This window comes from Protopterus annectens, chromosome 1.part0 (genome assembly GCF_019279795.1).
Source record: "Protopterus annectens isolate FY-2018-M chromosome 1.part0, PAN1.0, whole genome shotgun sequence".
NCBI classification, from domain to species: domain Eukaryota; kingdom Metazoa; phylum Chordata; order Ceratodontiformes; family Protopteridae; genus Protopterus; species Protopterus annectens.
The window spans coordinates 1,709,998,696-1,710,019,754 of NC_056725.1; the positions used below are offsets into that span (position 1 = coordinate 1,709,998,696).

At 39.4% G+C, this 21,059-nt stretch overlaps 1 protein-coding gene across 1 annotated transcript in view; it reads right to left on the reverse strand.

Moving 5' to 3' along the window:
* Window positions 1–21,059, reverse strand: part of SHPRH (SNF2 histone linker PHD RING helicase) — a 1,609,144-nt gene that overhangs the window by 1,030,179 nt on the left and 557,906 nt on the right. Inside the window, exon 14 of the mRNA XM_044068807.1 lies at window positions 13,471–13,592. Coding sequence (XP_043924742.1) covers window positions 13,471–13,592 — 122 coding nt within the window. The remainder of the gene's footprint in view (window positions 1–13,470; window positions 13,593–21,059) is intronic.

Genomic DNA, 21,059 nt, shown 5'->3' on the forward strand with positions numbered 1-21,059 from the left:
TCTACATTTGCAATGAATGTGCTGAAGTTTTAGCCATATGACTGAATAATCATGTTTAATGAAACTGATTAAATCCTTCAGAAGATGTTAAGGTACTAACCATATGAAGATGTCATTACTGAAATTGTATTCTAATATAACGAAGTACTGAACATGTGATTAAACAATCTTTTTTGCAACTGCACAATGAAAAACTTAAATCTTCAACACATATATATGAATACTGTAGAGTGGGATAAAGTCCTGTAAACATGAAAACCTTCATATCAAGTATGTCATACACAAGGATGAAATATTAACAGTAAAACTAAGCAAGTTTTGCAGTTCTATAACTAAATTATTATGCTTATTGAAAATGTTTAAAGTCGTTGAAGACAGTATTAACTATTTAGATACGAAGTGAGTTGTAACATGATGAAATAGAAATATCATGGAATGTGGTCATGTATTAACCGCATGGAAATGTTACTGATGAGCCTTAACTGTAACCACGATTGTAATTTTCTAAACTGATAATATTACACATGAGTCAAGCTTTACAAAGAAAATTTAAAAGGTTAACCGTTTTACTTTTTCTGTAAGTTAACCAGTGTCTGTAGCTACTAGACTTTAGGGCAATAGTCTCTCCCTTACTCCTACATTCTGGGAAGAATACAGGGAGGCTAATGGAGTGATTCACGGTGAATTCTGAGACCATTTTAGGCACAAAATAGGGATTAGCGTGCAACACAATGCTATCTCTGTGGAAAATAAGGTAAGGCTGTCCCACCATGAGCTTGCAGTGTAGGGACTTGCCTTGCAGACAGCAGAGCAATAAGCAAAACAATTTTCCATGTTAAGAACTTCAGATCAGTCTGAGGTTCAAAAGGTGGTAAGGTCAATTTCTCCAAAACATAGGTGAGATCCCATTAAGGAGCAATAGGTTTGTGAGAGGGTCACCCATGCAATATTCCTTTCATGAACTATTTTACTAAAAGAGAAGAAAGAGAAGGATTCATTTGCAGACAAGCAGAGATGGCTGCCAAATGCATCTTATTGGATGCATATCATAAGCCATCCTGAAGTAGCTCACATGGATATTTCAAGACCAGAGAGATGCTTACCACTAGGGACCCTCTATTCCCATTGAGACACCACTTAGAATACCTCATCCATTTGTAAACACATAAGATAACAGTTTTTTTGGCCCCTTTTAACACCTGCTGCAAATTCTCATAAAAAGTGCCTAAATACAGTCAACAATGCATCATCTAGGCTATCAGTTGTAGTCACTCCAAACTGGGGTGTACCAATCGCCTCATGACTGTGTGAACAAATCCAGAGTGTGAGGAAGTCTGCGGTAATTGCCATTGGCCAATAACACTAAAATGGAGAACCAAGACTGCCTGGGCCAACAGTGGATTACCAGACTGATTTCTGGCAATTTTTACTGAATCATCAGAAGAACCTTGCAAAATTTGTGGAAAGGTTGGAATGCATACAGTAAAGGAACAAGAATGCATCTGCCTTTCAAGCATGGCTGCAAGAATGCTTGTAACTGAATTTCTCTAACTGGAGGTGAACAGATCTATTTAAGGCATTACCCCATATCTGGACTAGATACTGGAACACCAGTGCCCTGAACTTCCACTCAGGCAGGTCTGCTCAGGGTCTGTTCAGTCTGTCTGCCACAAACTTTTGCTCTGATGGGATGTGTGATGTCTGAAAGACTCAGACAATGCTGTAAAGCCACCTCCAGGCCAACATTATCAACTGGCCACAAGGGTATGACATTGGACCTCCAACTTTACTGAGGTACCACACTACTGTGGTATTATCTGTAACCACCAGGCAAGGACATGAAAGTCTTTCACTATATGTGGACTCCAAGGCATAGAACGCACTGCCACCATTTCATTAATATTGATATGCTTCCATGCGTCCCTGGGAATCCAAGTGGCTTGAACCTGCACTCTCACTGATGCAGCTCCCCAAGTGAAGTCAGACAAACCTGTCAGGAAAGACCGTTACAGAATTGGAGGGAAGAAGGGATACTCAACTGTGCTCTCCACCACTGTAACTCTCACCCGATGAAGGGCAGCACTGATAACTGAGATTCCAAATAAAGGAGGTGCTGAGGCCAACAATTCTGGACATGCCACTGAATATTTCACATGTGTAGATGGGCGAATGGTATCGTGAAAATCATGGACACTAAGTCCTAGAATTTTTAGGGAATTCTCCTCTTGAAGCAAATTCTTCCTTGAGACAGGACCTTGTCTTAAAGAAGAAAACCCAATCCTTTGTCGGAGTTGATAAAGCACCACAGAAAGACAACTCATTGCAAGGTTGTCAGGCATGACCTCTGGCTCTGACGGTTCAACTTAAACCCTAGCTGGAAGAGTAAGGTCGAGATCTTCTCTAGTGATTCCAAACACCTATAGGTATTCTGCACAGATCAGCAAGTCATCCAAATATGGAAAAATGTGAATGCCAACAGTCTGAAAGTTGGCCATTACTGTAGAAAGGCATTTGTTAAACACTTGAGGTGCTGTAGATAACCCAAAGGCAATGCAGAGAACTGTGAACCAGACACAACAAATATGAAATAACTCCTGAAGCAATGAACAAAAGGGATAAGATCATACACATCCTTCAGATCCAGGGTCACCATGAAGCAGAGGCCCAGCAGGAGCAGAAGCACTTTCTGCATGGCAAGCATCTTGAACTTGGGAACCTTGACAAAGTATTCAGAAAGGATAGGCCAACCCAGTCTCCATGACACCTCTCATATGGGAAGCAGTCAGATTCTGGAGTAAAAAACATCCATTCATTCATTCATTCTCTGAAGGAGGGACCAGTTCTATGACCCTTGAGTCCAGCATTTGCCAGAGTACTGGAAGGAATAACAAAAGTCTGACCTGAGGGTGAGGGGGAACATCCTAGGATTGAGGCAGAAGTTCTTTCCACTTCTACCCTCTGCCAATGACGTAGATCACTCATTTGTCAGAAACCACTGATGGCAAGGCCATCTTGCTGAAAGCTAACTGCTGAGTCAGGGTACACTAAGAAAACTTGAGAATGATGGGTGCCACACCCTGACAAAGTCAAAAGTTAGATGAGGAGTTATCTTTTTAGGGCAAAGAACCCGTCTCATTAGGTTTGGTGGAAATATCATCCTGCCATTTCCAATACGTAACTTGTCTTTTGAACATTTGGGACTTCTGATGGCCAGACCACCGAATATTATCTTGCTAATTGTAGGGAAACTTGGGAATAAACTAGCACACCTTGCATCAGTCTACCTCTGTCATCACAGTGTTTAGGGATTTGATTAGCTGGTGTACCCAACACACAATCAGAATCAAGTGAAGCATTCCAAATCTCCGTTTTTAAATTCAGCAGAAAGTTTCTGGCTGAGTAATCAAGTACACCTCCCTATCACAAGTGATGTCACTGTATTTCTAGAAACAGTGTCGGATTCTTCCAAGAAACTTAAATCATATACAGACACTTAAATAGTGGAAACTATCTTCCCACAGAACTTTTGCTCAACAGGTAACTATGCAGCAAACCATTCTTACCTATACATACACATCAAAGTAAACTTCCACAAATACAATGATAGTTAACACTTTAGAAACTACACTGCTTACCTGAGCCAGCTTTTTTCCCTGAGATTCTAGCCAGTTGCCTAGAATTTCTGAAGGGACTATGTTTGGCGAAGACATATTTTTTATTAAGCAGAGAATCATTCAGCATAGGAGAATTCAAGCTTACTTAAAATTATCCTCTAACACAGTGATCAATGGAGGGAAGGTAGCTTCCTCCACGAAAAAAGCATATACCCTCCTGATGTCAGGGGCAGCTGACGATTGCTCCCTAAAGAATACATTCCTAAAGCTAGTCAGGATGTGGGAAAAAGGAAACATCTGCTTGTGTTACTGAACTTGTTCATCTTCAGAGGAAACAGACTGATCAGACTCTGGCACTTCTAAAACATCAGACTTCAGATTCCCTACAAAATCAGGATCCTAGGGTGGATAAATGGAGTTGACAGTGTTAGTACTGGTCAAAACCTGGCTTTGTAGCCTGTAACTGATGGCCTGAATAATGGATATAACCACAGCCAACAGCTCAAGTGAAACACAGTCAGAGACTGTTGCCCTGCAATGTGATGGGTCACCTGTCTATTTTATGCATGTACTACACCAGTGGGAAAATCCCTACGGTAAGATGCATCATCACTGGCAACAGATTCTGCACCCCTGACTTACCCTGCCTCTAGTTTGGTTCTCCCATACCCAAACCAGGCAATGGCACAGCCCTAGAGGATATGTCTAACCCTTGTCTCATGCACAGTTGTGGTGCTAACAAACATCAGGTGACCTACAGGTAAAAGAAGGCAAGTGGTCCGATAGTCTGCCTAAAGCTAGGCTACTCAAAATCACAAGCCATACTGAGGAATATTTCTTGATCTAACTCAATGGTTTTAGGTGCACAAGGGGTAGATGTGTGTGTGTGTGTGTGGGGGGGGGGGGGGCACTGTATCCGAGTCCATCAAGTCAGGGGGCAAGAAACTAGCCAGCTCAATACCAAATATTGGCTGCAAGGTCAGCCCAGTAAAAAAATAAACAAACCCTACAATTCAACCTCTAAATAGCAATCTAAAAACTACTTCTGTAGGGATACTATTCTGAACACTGCACTGAGAAATTGACAGTATTTTAAGTAACACAGTTTAAAGCATATAATACCTGCATAAAAGTCTCCTATTTTTTTTAAAAAGGGGCTTGTTTCAGTCAAAATTAATGGAAAAATCCCAAAACAGTAATAGACAAGAAATAAATTATACACTGATGAAAAATTCCTGTCAAAAATGTTTAACATAAATGGTGCCAAAATCACAGTTTAAATGAAAAACATTTTAAAATGATGTAATCATACTCAATCACCTCAATCATGACCCAAAAGAAAAAAAAAACTGCAATATCAGCAAGGTTTCCTGTCAAAACTTCCAAATCAAGCTTTTAATCAACAGGCCTTACTGTGTTGCAGTAAAAACAAAAGCATATGCAAAACTTTAAATCAGAAAAAAAAAAAAACAATCAAAGCAGCAGAATACACAAATCAAGCACTGACAAAAAAGGCAGAGGGAGGAAATAAAAACCCCAAAGAGTTTCTTATATGAGCTCAGCAGCTGTAAAGTTGAGTTAGAAGCTGTCTCCTCAGAGATTCTTCTCTTACTATGGCACTAGAAAAATAAATGGGTCCTATCTATGGGCCTGAAAGGCAGGCCCTGTCCTCCTTCACACCCACAGACAGGCAGTGAAAGGAGTTCTGAGTTTTTACATACTGCCACAGATAGAGTAGCAGGGTACTAGTACCTATATGCCAGTAAGGTAGTGCATTTGTTGAACATGTCAACTGGTGCCCAATTTAAAATGGCACAATATCTAACATACACTAATTATATGGATTAATAATCATTGGATATAGTAAAGAAGCAACCATATGGAAGCAACAAAAGTACTAAAGGCTATATGTCATGTAATGCAATGATGTTTAATTACAACTAGCGAGAAAACTGTTCAGCACTACTGAATATGTTTAATTACTTCACATTAAGGATAGGTGGAGTCAAAATCAAATGACTAAAAAAAAAACTCTCAGTGAGTGGATAAACTGTGTTTAAATGTAAAGCATGAATGCTGGATAAAAATTTTCTGCAGAGGAGCAACAAAAGGCTGACTAACTGAGGAAGTTGCTATTTTAGGAAAAATGGAAAATACACCATAAAATGATATACTGGTACTTTGGACAGATTTGCTCATCTCTGCAGTGAATGTGAATTTGATAATGAAAGGATTTCAGGATGGATACCAAGCAGAATATCAGGGACAAATGGAAAGGGGAGTACTTACATTAATTAACAGAGGAGCTTCAATAGTAATAGAAAATGAAAGAAGATAGCAACAACAGATTTGGGACTACTGGCAGGGGAGGAGGATTATGCTGGAAAGTACTTATATTTCACCTAAAACTGCTATTATGAAGCTTAAGAAGATTTTGGGAGAAATAATCAGTTTTTACTAGGGAATATTACTTATAGATGGGGACTGGAACCTGATTTGCAACAGTGAGGATTTACTTGGGGGAACTAGAAATGAAAATATTAACAAAAGAGGGTAGATTTCTGAAGCACTTTATGAAAACTATTTGGTATGGAAGACATGAATTCAGTAGTAGGAACTTGGAGAGCACTTACATATTACCCAAGGTACAATAACTAGTCTAGACTAGACAAGAATTATACTTCACATGAATATGTGCATTTAATTGAAAGCTTTGACACACATCCAATAACTATTTCAGATCATGTGCCAATAACAGCTAAGATAAAATGCAGTTTAATGAGGCACAAATGGGACACTGGGGCTTCCTCACCTACTTGTTAAACCTTCCCCGCCTACTTGTTAAAAAGAAAGAAATGTAAGGAATGAGTACTGGAAATTATTTGTGCGTGATTAAGAAAGACAGCGATTTCTTCAGATGTTACATCTAGTGAGTGGTATACAATGAAAGTGGAGTTTAAAAATAGGGAAGAAATAAAAGAAAAAGAGACATGGTTAAAAATAACAAGGATTATTCATAAGTGCTGCCTGGATATGTCTACAGACAGTTTTGATATTTCATCTACCATTATGAAGAATTGGAGAATTTTGCAAGGTAACTCAGACTTAATAAAAGTAATAGGCAATTCTTCCAGGCTTGTTTATAAAAATAGCAATAATTTAAAGAGATTACTACAGAACAATTACAATAAGCTTATACTGACAGGAGAAATGTCTAACAGAAGTAAGCGTATCTACAAATGTGGAATGTGCTTAGCATGTAGATATATTTTACCAGGGCCTTTTGTTAATGTAAAACATAGATATAACGTTAGCCATTCTAGGGGTGTAAAACTGAGGGAGTTATATATATATATAAATATGTGTGTGTTCAGGTTGTGATTGTTTTTATATATGAAGGTCTACTATTTGTTTAGAAAAGTGAATTAAAGAACACTTGCCTTCTATAAAAATAGACAAGAACAACGCTTTATGTAAACACACTATTGTTTGTAAGGACAATAAGAAATGTTTTTCTATTTTAGAGCAAGTGCCTAAAGATCTTAGAGGTAGTGATTATAGGAACCAAGCTGAACAAATGGAAACACTATGGCAACTGATATAGTGCCAGGAATTAATGATTCCATTAATATTAAATGTTTTTTTTTTAAAAACAAGAGATTGAAAATTAACAAAACAGTTTAGATGTATGCATGTTGTTATTAAATGTATCTATTACAACGATTTTAAACAGGTAATGTGAAGTTTTTATGTATTGATTTATTAGACAATTGAATATAATTAACTAATTATTTAAAGGAATGCTTTTATTGGTGCATTTGGATTTAAAAGGAGTTGAATTTAGCCATGTTATTTGTTCTGAGGAAGTCTGCATTAGACAAAAGGGAAGATTAAATATTTTCTATGCTAACCCACTTGCCATTGAGAGTTCTTATAAGCCTTAGTGTTTTTTTTATTTTTATAGCCTTTTTATCCTCTTATTCATAGTGGTTACTGAAAATAAAGTGAAAGAGTGATGCATACACTGTGTGTATATCCCTGACAAAGTATGTGTCAAATTAAAGGAAAGTTATGTGATGGCTTAATACTCTGTACTCCTAAAACTGAAAAAGGATAACACACACTGAGCTGATCGAAGGAAAGACACTGAGGAAACTCGGAGCTATAATATATAACATTAAGTATCCTGTTTTTTGTTTATTTTGTTCTTTATTTCTTTGTTATTTATAGCACTTTGTGTACTGTGTATTTTTCTAGCTAGTTTTACTGTGTGTGAGGTATTAACTGGAAATTGTCCACTTTTATTAAGCATCTGTTGGGTTGTTTGTTTCTGATAACTTGTTGCAGTTAAACTCTTGTTTCTAGAGGCTCCTTTAGCTGTTTAAAACTTTCATTTAAAGGCTCATTGCTGCTTTTCAGCTGTGAGAAACATTTCTGCAGTTTGTTTCCCACCTTCCCTCCCTGTTGGTATAGTGTTTTTATAGTTGGTGGCTTTGCAGTTGCCCGCCCCTAGTGTAAATTTGATCTGGGACCCTCCTCCCAGTCTAGTGTCATTACCTCATTCTACCCAGTACAGGGAGAACATTTGAGAAGGCCAATCAGCTTAGTTTATGCTACTCCTTTCTCTCTTTCCACTTTAAAAAAAAAAATTATCTGCTTTTACTGTATTTGTGTTTCTTCCTACTTTATTTTGCTTTTGTGTCATCTTAAAAGTACTCAATTGTATTTATTACTGCTTGGTGTAAATCATTCTAAGCCTTTTAGTTTAAGCACTTGGGCTTCAGACCAGTTGTTTTACATTAAGAAGGTTTATGGTCTGCACTGTAGTGGCAGAACAGGTAGCTTACATCCTTCTAAGTTGAGAACTGCTGATTGAGGGCTTCAGTGTCTGTTATTCTAAAAGTGTATTAATTCTGGTTTAAGCACTTGGGCTTCAGGCCAGTTATTTTACATTAAGAGGGTTCGTGGCCTGCACTCTTGTGGGAGGAGAGGCTGGACTCTGCCCTTCTGAGCTGGGAATTTCTGGTTAAAGGCTTATAGTGCCTGCATATTTGAACTGCTTCTTACTGAAATTGGTACACCTTGTTTGCTGTAGCATAGACTAGATCCAGGCCTGCTGAATCTAGCTTTGTTTGTATAACTTGAGCACTAATCCAGGCATTCTTTAAAGTATTCAATTGTATTTATTACTGCTTGGTAGTAACTTGATTAAAGTGTAGCTATCATTCTACGTCTTTTGGATTAAGGACTTGGGCTTCAGACCAGTTATTTTAAAGGCTTATAGTGCCTGCATATTTGAACTGTTTCATACTGAAATTGGTACACCTTGTTTGCTGTAGCATAGACTAGATCCAGGCCTGCTGAGTCTAGCTTTGTTTGTATGCTTGTTGTTTGTTTGCTTGTTATTTCCCTGAAACGCTAATTCCACCTAAAACACAGCTTTTCAGCGCTTCTGTGGATCCCTAGTGATATCTGCATTGCTTACTGTACTTATTTCCTTGTTTCACTTGAAAGAAAGTTACTGTTTGTTGTTTTTGCATTTAAGTTACCTGGCACTTGCTCACTAAGTCAGCACTAAAAAATTAAAAACACTACACCCTCACAAATTCCCCTTGAGTACCTTGTTCCCCATTGGCCCTTTTTTCAATTATAAAGGAATTCCCAATACTATTCTAGCATGTCCAAAGGTCAGTTGTCAATCTCCTCTCCGGTCCAGCTGGTGAATCTGGGAATCTTGAGGCAATGTTACAACTGCCTCATGTACACAGACAACCCTCTCCTCCTCCCAACAAATTCCAACACATGTGAGAGATGCAACCATATAGCCAAACTGGAGGCTAAGCTCTCTCAACTCAGTACTGGCGTAACCAGTCAGGAGAAGAAGGAAACCACACTCACTACAATTCCAGTCTCACATAGACCTACCACGACAGCAAACCAAACACAAACACACAAAAACATACTCAGAGGCTCTAAATAAAAATCTGCCTAAGCAGCAGTGACCTCCAAAGCAGACACCCAAGCAACCGCTACCCCAAAACAAAACACGTGCAACACATAGCTCACAAAGCCAGTGTGCCGAACAGTCACAGCCCTTAAGGCTAAACAACACACCTGATACACTTGTAATAGGTGACTCTATCGTCAGGCAAACTGACGTCCCGCTCACCAGGCTGAACAAGGAGAAGGTCATGGTGAGCTGCCTGTCGGGCGCTAGGATCCGCCACATAACACAAGCACTCAGGTCACTCCAAGGCAAGTACAAATATGACTCAGTCATTGTCCATGCTGGTGTAAATGACCTGAGACGTACCTCCCTGGACTACATGAAAAGAGACACAGAGGAGCTCTCGGAGCATGTAGCCCAGGCCGGTATGACCCTGACCTTGAGTAGCATCTTACCCTCACCAAGAATTATGCCACAATATGAAGACAAGATGATCAATTTCAACAATTGGCTTAAGTATTGGTGTCATTCAAAGGGGATATAATGCCTGTCAGCCTGGGATGACATGCTCGACAAGCCACGATGCTTCGCTAGGGACGGCTTGCACTTGGTACCCCTGGGCTTTCGGATATTGGCAAAGACTCTTGCTACCCCCATAGTGCCTTTTTTAGGCAAGGCTCAAAAGACAAACCCACCTCCATAGGTATCACAAGGGATAAGAAACTAAGAGTAATGCTACTCAACGCCAGAAGTCTAAACCTCAAGATGCATGCACTCGAAACTCTCCTTAACATGGAGAACATCGATATCTGTACAGTAACAGAAACCTGGTTCAAGGCTCCCGAGAGCACCCCAGCACTACCAGGTTATACCTCATACCATGCTTTTCGGCCCCAAAACTTGGACCGAACCACAAAAGGAGGGGGGAGTATCATTATTCGTCAAAGATACCCACACCTCCAGGTTGGTGGCACAGCACGAAGCATCAGAGACTATCCATGTGCAACTAACAGTGGGTAAAACTGCCTTCCAGTTTACAGCCTGCTACAGACCACCCTCCCAAATCCAGGAACCCCACTCGGCCTTCCTGAGAACACTGGAAAATATGAAGGTCTCTCCAAACACCATTATAATGGGCGACTTCAACTACCCAAACATAGTCTGGGAGCATTACTCTAGCTCCAACACCCTAGCCCAAAGATTTCTAGAATTTATAAACTCAAATGCTATGGAACAACTTGTTACCACTCCCACAAGAGGGGAAACCATACTGGACCTGATCATCACCAACATGGGGACTCTATGCTCCAGACAAGAAGTGTATCCCTCACTGGTAAGATCTGACCATAAACTAATCTCTCTGGATATTCACATCCTGACCCCACCCCCTGCCCAGAAAACCACAGTGAAAAACTTCTTTAAAGCTAATTTCACACTCCTCAAAACTGAGGTGGAATCCTTCAAAGCCCCCGAGCCTGTGAAAAATACGGCCCAGAACGCAGAATCCTTTATAAACGCATTCTATGAACACCTTCAGGAATGCATGGATCATGCAATCCCAAATTAAACCAAGACCCAATCCTCCAAAGGCAGACGTCCTGTCAGGTGGACCCCAGCCATAAACAAACTATACAATAGAAGGAAGAAGCTACTACATGATAAAGCAAAATCCCAAAAAGGGAAGGCATCTCTGATCAGTATTAGCAAAGGACTACGGGCACTCATAAAATCATCTAAGGCCAACTTTGAGAGAAAAATTGCACAGGACACTAAGGATAATCACAAGGCTTTCTTTAGTTATGTTAGGAACCTGGGTGGGAATTCCCAGATATGTTCAGAATTAGTCCAAAATGACAAAAAATACACCAAACCCACAGACACCGCCAACATCCTAGTTGACAGGTTCAGTGCAAACTCCCCCCCCCCCCACCAAAAAGGCAAATATCTATCCCAGCAGAGTGCTGCCCCCCTGACATCTCAGATGCTCAGGTAAGAGCCGCCCTCTCCAAAACAAAAAACACAGCATCAATGGGACCAGATGGTGTCCCGGGCTGCGTCCTACATGAACTCCAAGAAGAGCTAAATCCAAACATAAAACTACTGTTCAATCTCAGCCTTACTACAGGATATGTACCCAAAGAGTGGTGTACAGCAACAGTGGTTCCACTCCACAAAGGTGGTGCCTCAACGGATCCTGGAAACTATCGCCCCATAAACCTGACTAGCTTGGTCTGCAAGGCTATGGAAAGAATCATCATGGACCTCATAAATAAAGATATTGAGGACCTACAGACACTGGATCCTACCCAGTTCGGCTTTGTTAAGGGCAGATCCTGCCTGTTAAACCTGGTCGATTTATTTGAAACAGTCACCAAGGTCATTGACGAGGGGAAGGTGGTCCACACAGCCTACCTGGACCTCGCAAAAGCCTTCGACACAATACCCCACTCGGGCATTATAGATAAGCTCACCAGCTTAAATATAAATCCCTATGTCACTAGATGGGTTGCAAACTGGCTCAAGGACAGAACCCACATGGTTAGAATTGCTGGAGCCATGTCAGACTCCAAACCAGTTACAAGTGGCATCCCACAAGGCTCAGTCCTGGGACCTCTCTTGTTCGGTATATATTTCTTGGAGGTACAGACCAACATGGAAGGACTGTGGCTGACCAAGTTCGCAGATGACTGCAAACTGGGCACCATAATCGACTCTCCAGCCGACACAAGCATCCTCCAAAAGGGCCTCATAAAAACAGACAACTGGTGCAAGAGCCATGGCCTTAAGCTAAACGCCAAAAAGTGTATAGTCATCCCCTTTGGCAAAAACAAAGTGCCCACAAATTACCACATAGGTGGTAATCCATTAAGTACAGAAGAAGTAATTAGGGACCTGGGGACCCAAGTTGATAGCAATCTCTCACTTGACAACCACGTGGCCAAAGTGGTTAGAAAAACATTTTATATAGCCCACCTAATCATGAAGGGATTCACATCTAGATCAGGGAGGTCATCGTGCCTCTTTACTCATCCCTCATCAGGCCCATAATTGAGTACAATGCCCCTTTTGGGATGTACCTTACCAGACACCTGCAGCAACTGGAAAGACCCCAAAAGTACCTCACCAAGAGGATCAAAGGGCTCAAACAGATGCCATATACTGCCTGGTTAAAGAAACTCCAGCTCTACTCAGTGGCATACCGCCTGCTCAGAGGCGATCTGTGCCTGACGTATAAAGCCATGTCCAACCCGGAATTAATGGACATGCTGCACCTCAGAAAATCCAAATCCCATCGAGCTACGCGCTCGAGAGACTTGAACCTCAGCACTGAAATAAATAGGACATGCTGGAGGGACAGATTCATAACCCAGAGGCTCCCTTAACTCTGGAATAAAATCCCAGTCCAGGTTAGGCAGAGTCCCTCACTGACTCTCTTCAAGAGGAATCTTGATGAGTGGATGGGAGATTGTAAGTTTACCCCGGGTATCACTTCTGTGTCACTGTTAGACAGAGGCACAGTATACTAACCTCGAAAAAGGGCATAGCAAAATTAATTTAAAATGGGTGGTGAAAGCCAAACACACTCTGGCTAGGCTTATAAACGCCCTAGGGCAGATAGCCTAGTATGAACCTATGAACCTATGAACAAATGACAGAAAGTATAAAGATGTGTATTTTAAGGCAAAAGAGAAAGAATATTACATCTAGAAAGAAGCTGCTAGATTACAAAGTTATGTTTATATCTACTTGAAAACAAATTTAACTATGTATCCATATGTTATCAATACTGCAAATATATTACTATCAACTAAAAGCAATCAAAAGAGCTTTTCACAAAAAAACAACAATTTCCTGGATATTTCACAGGCAAGTCTTTCATAATTCAAAATGCTTGAAAACAGATCTTACCTCTGATGATGTGGACACCAGCTAAACCATTCAAAGCACACACTAGCTGTCGATGTGCTTCCTCACATTCAGTTCTGCACTTCTTCTGAAGAGATTTCAACAGCTCCTCCATGGTCATAGTGCTAAAATACAACACAAACAACAATAAGGATTTAATTTGCATACAGCATTCTACCTCATCCAGGTAAGCAGCATACAAATGTGTACATTTACACACTCATGACAAGGAATGGACTTGCAGCTAGATACGTGCACAAATAACCTAAAGTAGTACAGAAAACCATGACTCCATTTCTGTGTGAAACTGGACCACTTTTACTAGGTATGTAGCTCTGGAAATTCTGACTCCCTATTTCAAGTCATGAATGCTTGTAATTAATAAAATGATACTTTAACACAATCATAGCAAATAAAGAAACTTGCTGTTAAAGTATTTAATTTTTTAATTTTTTTTTCTTTGGCAGGGAGGCAAGATGACTGCATCCTGACCTGAAGAGCCCCCCAAACAAAACTAATCCTAACTGTACATTTGAACACTGATACCACTAAACTTTTAAGTCAGCCATATACTCTTAAGGTTCTACACCTCAGACTTGCTCCACATTTCCAAATTTGATGTTACACTCTTGCTACTGTGAGGACTTCACTTATGGTCATATAAATTACAACAGAGTCCCAGAATATATGTCAGACAAAAAAAAAAAGAAATCCACAGCAACCACATTCTTGGATACTCCCCACATCTATCTGCTGGTTTTCATATGCCTCGGTAAATGCCATGTTTCAGATTTTTGACTCAAGACTCTTTCATCCTTTTCTTAAAGAAATACCATCTTTCTTCCTGTTATATCTTCTGAAACGGTTCTAATGTGTATCTTCACATTTTTCTTTCCCTATCATTAACCTCTAAAAGCATCTGATGAGTGTCAATGCTCATTTCAATGAAAAATCATTTTAAGTAAAGCCTTACACAGCCCCACTATTAATTTTTTTCCCCACATTTTATTACTAAGATATTGAAAAATAGTTTTATGTTACAATTTTCATTCCTCCTTGAGTTTGCTTCCACTGATGCTTTTGTTAGCTGCCCCTCTTCATGCAGAAGGGCAATACCCTTTCTGATGCATTCATTGAATTGCTCACTCCACTTCACTTCCTTCACATTGTCAACAAACACTTGCACTAAAATGGCAGACACTTCATTCTGCTTTTCGTCTGCCTGCATGCAGCACAGCAATCATGCCCAATTACAGCTGCTTTCAAGTAACATTACTTTTATTTCACACAATGTCTGAACTTCTGTAAATAAATCCGCTTCATTTCATTCTCTCATTAAATGGACTATAGTCTGGTCACAAGACTTTGAGGCACACAGTAAGCAAAAAAAAAAAAAACAATAAGTGCAAAGCAAAATAAATTTATAAGAAAAAAAGAAAAACACAGTGTAAAGTAAAGAACAAAGAATACCAGCCATTAAAAATGACCAAATATATAAAAGATAGATTACTAGTTAGCATATAAGAAAATCTAATTTTCAAAATGTGAGTCAAACAATATGACAGTATTATTACATAAGCAGATGCACAGTCCTTTATAGCCCAAACTGGACAGGAGTACAATAGCATGGCATAGGAAGCTGGAGCCCTGACTACGTCTCAGTAACCTGGGAGCTAGAGGAGCAGGACAGGGGATACAGGAAAGAGCATATATGTCTACTTACCTTGATAGAAGGCTGTGGGTTTCTGCTTGGGATCAAGGCATGCCCTGGTGGCCAAGAGTTGATAATAGTGTCACAAGGCAGACTGTCAATCACTCAGTAAAAGGGGATGGACCTGGCACTGTGTAAGGCAGGGTCTACAATAAAAAAATAAGCAAATGTGCCACCTTCAGGAGGCAACCACAAGATCAAGAATGGTCTGGTTTTGTAAAAAAAAAAAAACTGACAACAGATGCTTCTGTCAAAACAACCCAATGAGAAAATAATATTTTACACCACTACAACACTCAAGAGAAAGTACAATTCTGTAAAAAAAGTACCATAATGTAAGATGTTCAAATAGATCACTGTTGCAGTAATCCTTGCTACTAGGACTTCAACAGCAGAAGTTCCAAGTTCCGGCCTGACTTGTGGATCTCTGCATCCTTCCTCCTCCTGACAAGGTGGATGCCTGCCCCTTTGGGGACAGCAGGACTTTCCATGTATAAAGCTGATGTCCACCCATCCCACTTCGGAGCTTTCTTGACCAACATGACTGGAGGGTATCCACTCTAACAGACACAAAATAAGGTCCTAATAACCTTATCCAAACACAGAAGAACATGTACACTCCCTGGATCAAAGACTTGGAGAAACAGGGGTCTCCAAAACTATACAAATATGAGCGCAGGTTAGAGAAGCTAAGAAAGGAAAGGGGAAATTTATTGGGCTAATATATCCCAACACAATCAGGATGTCCAGAAAAGAAAAGAAAAGACGAGGGGATGGCAAAAGGGAACCAGTCCTGAAACAGAGATCGACTGAACAGCTGCTACTACAGGAAGTTGATACACAAATTTACTATGTTTTGTGCGTATACCACTGTTGCAGTAGTCCTTACTGAAAGGACAATTCTTAGAGCATAAGAGTCTATGGAAATGGGTAGATCTGTAGGGCTGGGCTGCAACAAGCTCTGCAGAATGGCAGCTGCAAACCAGTTCCTAGCCTTAGAAGCAAAGCATAGTTTGTAACACTTGGAAAAAGTGCAGACTGATGACTAAGTGCATGCCTCAAGAACAGCCTTTGCACTCACCCCCCTCCAGTAAAAGCCATTATGCTTGCTATATCTTTAGTGCTGTGGGCTTTTGCAGTCCGTTTTAAATTTCCATGACAATAGTAACAGGAAAAAAACACTATGAATCAGGCACTTAGAATGGCAGCTTGTGAACAATTTTTCTTTTCTTCCTGGATGCAAAGGAGACAACTGACTTGAGGTTCTGATGTTCTTGGTTATAGGTATGCAGTGTATCTTTTGCCTATACACATTTAAGGAATGAAAAAAAAAAAATTTCTTCTTAGTTCTAGAGATTAAAAAAAAAAAAAAAATGGGGTTGGACAGTTTAATCAAATGAAAACTCAGGCAATACTTTAGATACAGATTTGCTGTATCCAGGACTGTATGTAAGCTTCTGAGGCCCCCCCCCCAAGCCTTTCTTTGTTGAGGGAAGCCTTCTAGCTTATCAGTGGGATTAGAGGAGTGGTTTCTGGCCCAGAAATTGTAGTTTATTGGCTGTTTGAACACTTTTTTCCATCTCCTTCAACTTTCTGGCTTAAAAGCCAGCATTTGCGCTTGTTTCCCACCTTTCCTATAACTAGTCTAGTCCAGATACAGATTTTCTGTATCCAAGACTGTCTTGTAAGCTTCTGAGCTCCCCAAGCCTCTCTGTATCTGAGGGGAAGCCTTCTAGCTTGTCAGTGGGAGTGGTAAGCACTAGGTAGCCTATCTACCACAAGAGGAGTGGTTTCTGGCCAAGAAATTGTAGTTTATTTAAGTAATAACCCACGCCTGGGTGTAGGTAATGCTGGATTTACCCACGGTTGGTGTAGTTTGGTCACGAGGGCAAAGCCCGAGTGGCCAAACAAAAACAACCGTGGGTAAATCCAGCATTACCCACACCCAGAAGTGGGTTATTGCTATTATACAATGACATTATTTAAGAAAAAAATACTTACTTTTCTTAAATAATGGCACTGTATAATGCCTCTGTGCTGCCCTTCCGCAGCTGTCTGGTATTCTGTGGCAGTTCTGATGTACTGCGCATGCATATGCTTATGCAGTACATCAGAGCTGTGTGTGGAAGCAACAAAGAAAGCAAGATCTCCTTTGCTTTTTAGAAAGTGTCTTGCTATGTTAAACCCGTTTAACAGAGCGAGACAGCTTTAAAAAAAGCAATGGAGAAAGGAAGATCTCAGTTGCTTTTTTTAAGCTATCTTGCTATGTAAAACTCCTTTAACATAGCGAGACACTTTCTAAAAAGCAACGGAGATCTTGCGTTCTTCGTTGCTGTAACAAAAAAAAAAAAAGACTTATACTAATGGAAAAAGTCCGGGTGACCGGACCTATTTCCATTAGTATAAGTCTGATTTACAAGGGGCACGTTGACCAATCAGCGTGTACATTTTGGAATATTAATGGGGGGTCATTGTATAATGGCTGGTTGGGCAGTTTTTTTCCATCTCCTTCAACTTTCTGGTCTAAAAGCCCGCGTTTGTGCTTTTCTTACCTTTCCTGTAACTAGTCTAGTCCAGATACAGATTTGCTGTATCCAGGACTGTATGTAAGCTTCTGAGCCCCCCCCCCCCCAAGCCTTTCTGTGTTGGAGGGAAGCCTTCTAGCTTATCAGTGGGAGTGGTAACCACTAGGTAGTCTATCTACCACAAAAGGAGTGGTTTCTGGCCCAGAATTTGTAGTTTCTTGGCCGTTTGGGCAGTTTTTCCATATCTTTCAACTTTCTGGTCTAAAAGTCTGCGTTGCACTTGTTTCCTGCCTTTCCTGTAACTAGTCTAGTCCAGATACAGATTTGCTGTATCCAGGACTGTTTGCAAGCTTCTGAGAGGTGCCAAAGTCTGCTCTTCAATTTTTCCCTTATATCTGCTAGTTCTCTCCTCTCCTGCACTTTTACTAGCTTATTAGTCTAGCACTTTAGCTCTTGTTTAAAGGGTGAACTAACCAAGTTATTGGAACTTCTGACCCAGAAGGAGAGTTGTGCTACCGCTAGGCAATCCTTTATTGGCGAACGTGGTAATTTCATACCCCCAGGTTATAACGGTTATGGTATTTGTATGGAGACAGGTTCAATTTACCCGCCAAATGCTACAACTTCTGGATTTACTGATAATGTTAGCCGTATAGAGCATCCGAATACGGTTTCTACACAATGCAACGGAGAAATGGTGGCATTAAATCCGGATCGTGAAGGAAACAACAGGGATACAGTTATTAATTCTTCACCGGTTGCAACAAATTCGAATTACAAACAGGTCAATACACAGGTTGTCCGTCCGACACAAGGTACTGTACCAGATAACATACATAATAGAAGTAATGGTAGTCAAGAGCGTATTAATGATTGTCCGGAGACGATGGATAAAACAGGACACTTAGATGCTAATAAGAGATTTGAAAGAATTTTTTCTAAACAATATGTGTTTGCTAATAATGAACATTTGCAAACAGAAGGTCCTGATACTCATTTTGTACACAATCATGGATACAATGCAGTTTCCTTAAAGGACTTGATTTTTCAACTGGAAAAAAGACTGTTTAAATATAAAACTACAGAGATGGACATTGCATATTTCAAACAGTGTATTTTACTTAAAATTGTGCCACAAGGGTTAAGAATTTACAAATTTCCTTTTGGTGTCACATATAATGAGGAAGTTATGGATGATTATACAAATTATTTTGATGAAATAGGGTTAGGGTTCATTAAAAAAACTTTATTTTATTATGAAAAACAGAAGGAAGGAATGTTATTAGAAGTTCAGGAATTAGACAAGAAAGTTAAGAATGATTTGTTGTTCCCCCATTACAGTGCTTTATATTATAGGATGTTGGACAAGGTAGATAAAAGATGCTATAATATTTTTCAAAAAAAAGAATCGTAAATTAGAAAGGGATAAAAAAGTTACTTAAATAAACAAGTTTACATTAATAAAAGTGACAATATGGTAAGACAAGTACAAGATAGGAAAAACAAGTTTTTGCCACCGTATGCTAGTTCATTTGAGGGACAGAATTTTGATTATAGAACACCCAGGTATAGTGAAGTAGTGAGCAACAAAGGACAAAGAGAAGACAGGGAAGATAACTTCCATTACCCTAACATACAGGAAGGTGAGGATTTTCCAGAGGTTTGACGCTCACAGAGACTGGCACAGTATTACACGGAGAAAGGGGAATGCAACAGACATTATTATCCACACAGGAGGAACCACAATTGAATATTGTCAATTCATAAAATTTTATAGATAATAACAGTGGGATAGTACATCAGAAGGATGGGTTTACAATATATAACTACACAGATAGATTAATTACAGAAGATTACTTCAAATTGTTTTCCAAAGGTGTGAAATATATTCCCTCTTCCTCAGGGGATATAGTAGACAATATTGTGTCTTTAAAGTTGTATACTAGAAAACTTAATTTAGAAATAAGTCTAGAACATAAAGAGGTAGAAAGGAATAGTACTTCATACAGGTATGTTTTACCTAAGAAAAAAAGTTCATATAATCCCCCCTTACATCCCCTTGTAGAAACATATGAAAGGTTGGTTATGGAGGATATATATAATATTTTTAAATACAATAAAAACAATAACAACTGGAACCTAACAAGGGTAGAACATGAATTGTTAAATAATTTAAGAAAGGACAATAATGTAAGGGTTATGATTCCAGATAAGGGGGGAGGGGTTGTTTTGTTTCGTAGTTTGGATTATTCCGACGAGATGTTAAACTTATTATTTGATAATAGTACCTATGTAGGGATATCTAAAAACCAGATAAACATAGCGTACACTAGGATTGATTCATACCTGGAGGAATATTTATTAGCTGGAAGAATAAACAAAGATATTCACGAATTTTTATATAGAAAGGACTCATTAGTTCCTGCTTTCTTTGGTATCCCCAAGATACATAAAAACATTAGTAAACCGCCATTTAGACCAGTCATAGCGGCTAGGGGATCCAAAATTCACCCTTTAACTGTGTTCATAGACAATTGTGTATAACATATTATTCAGAAAGTACCGCATTTGTTAAAAGATTCTTGGGAATTTTTGAAGAATATCAAACAAGAACTCTTTAGTGATAATGTTCTCTTTCTCACGGTGGACATAAAAGATCTTTTCACAAGCATCCCCAAATTAGAAGGGTTGACTTTTTTTGAAGAAGTGCTTTTTCAATATTCGGATTTGGACAATGATATGGTCAAACTTGTTTGTGAATTTATGAGTTTGGTACTAGATAACAATTTCCTTTGGTTTGAAGGTGAATATTACCAACAAATCAAGGGTGTCCCTATGGGAGCAGCATGTTCACCTGTTTATGCAAACCTTGTTCTACTGGGTTGGGAGAACAATTTTGTTATTGGTGGCCCCCACTGGGCTAGTGTTAAATTATATCTACGCTATTTGGACGATATCTTTATACTATGGACTGGTATGGAAGAAGACATCCCTAAATATATAGAATATCTAAATTCCACTACCAACTTTTTGGAATTTACGTACCAATACCATAAAAATTCAATTAACTTTTTGGATACAACCATTTCCAAAGAAAAAGAGGGATTCAAATCCTTGGTATATAGAAAGAAGACTTTTTGTAAAGCCTACCTACATTTCCAAAGTGAACATCCATTTAGACAAAAAATTAGTATAGTGAAAGGACAGGCTATTAGGGTTGCTAGGATGACTTCCTGTAAAGAGGATTTAGTTAAGGAATTTAAAATCATTTCCGATATGTTTTTGGAGAGAGGTTATCCATTGGAGCTTTTAGACAATATTCTTCAAGAAATATATACACAATGGGGTATTAAGTA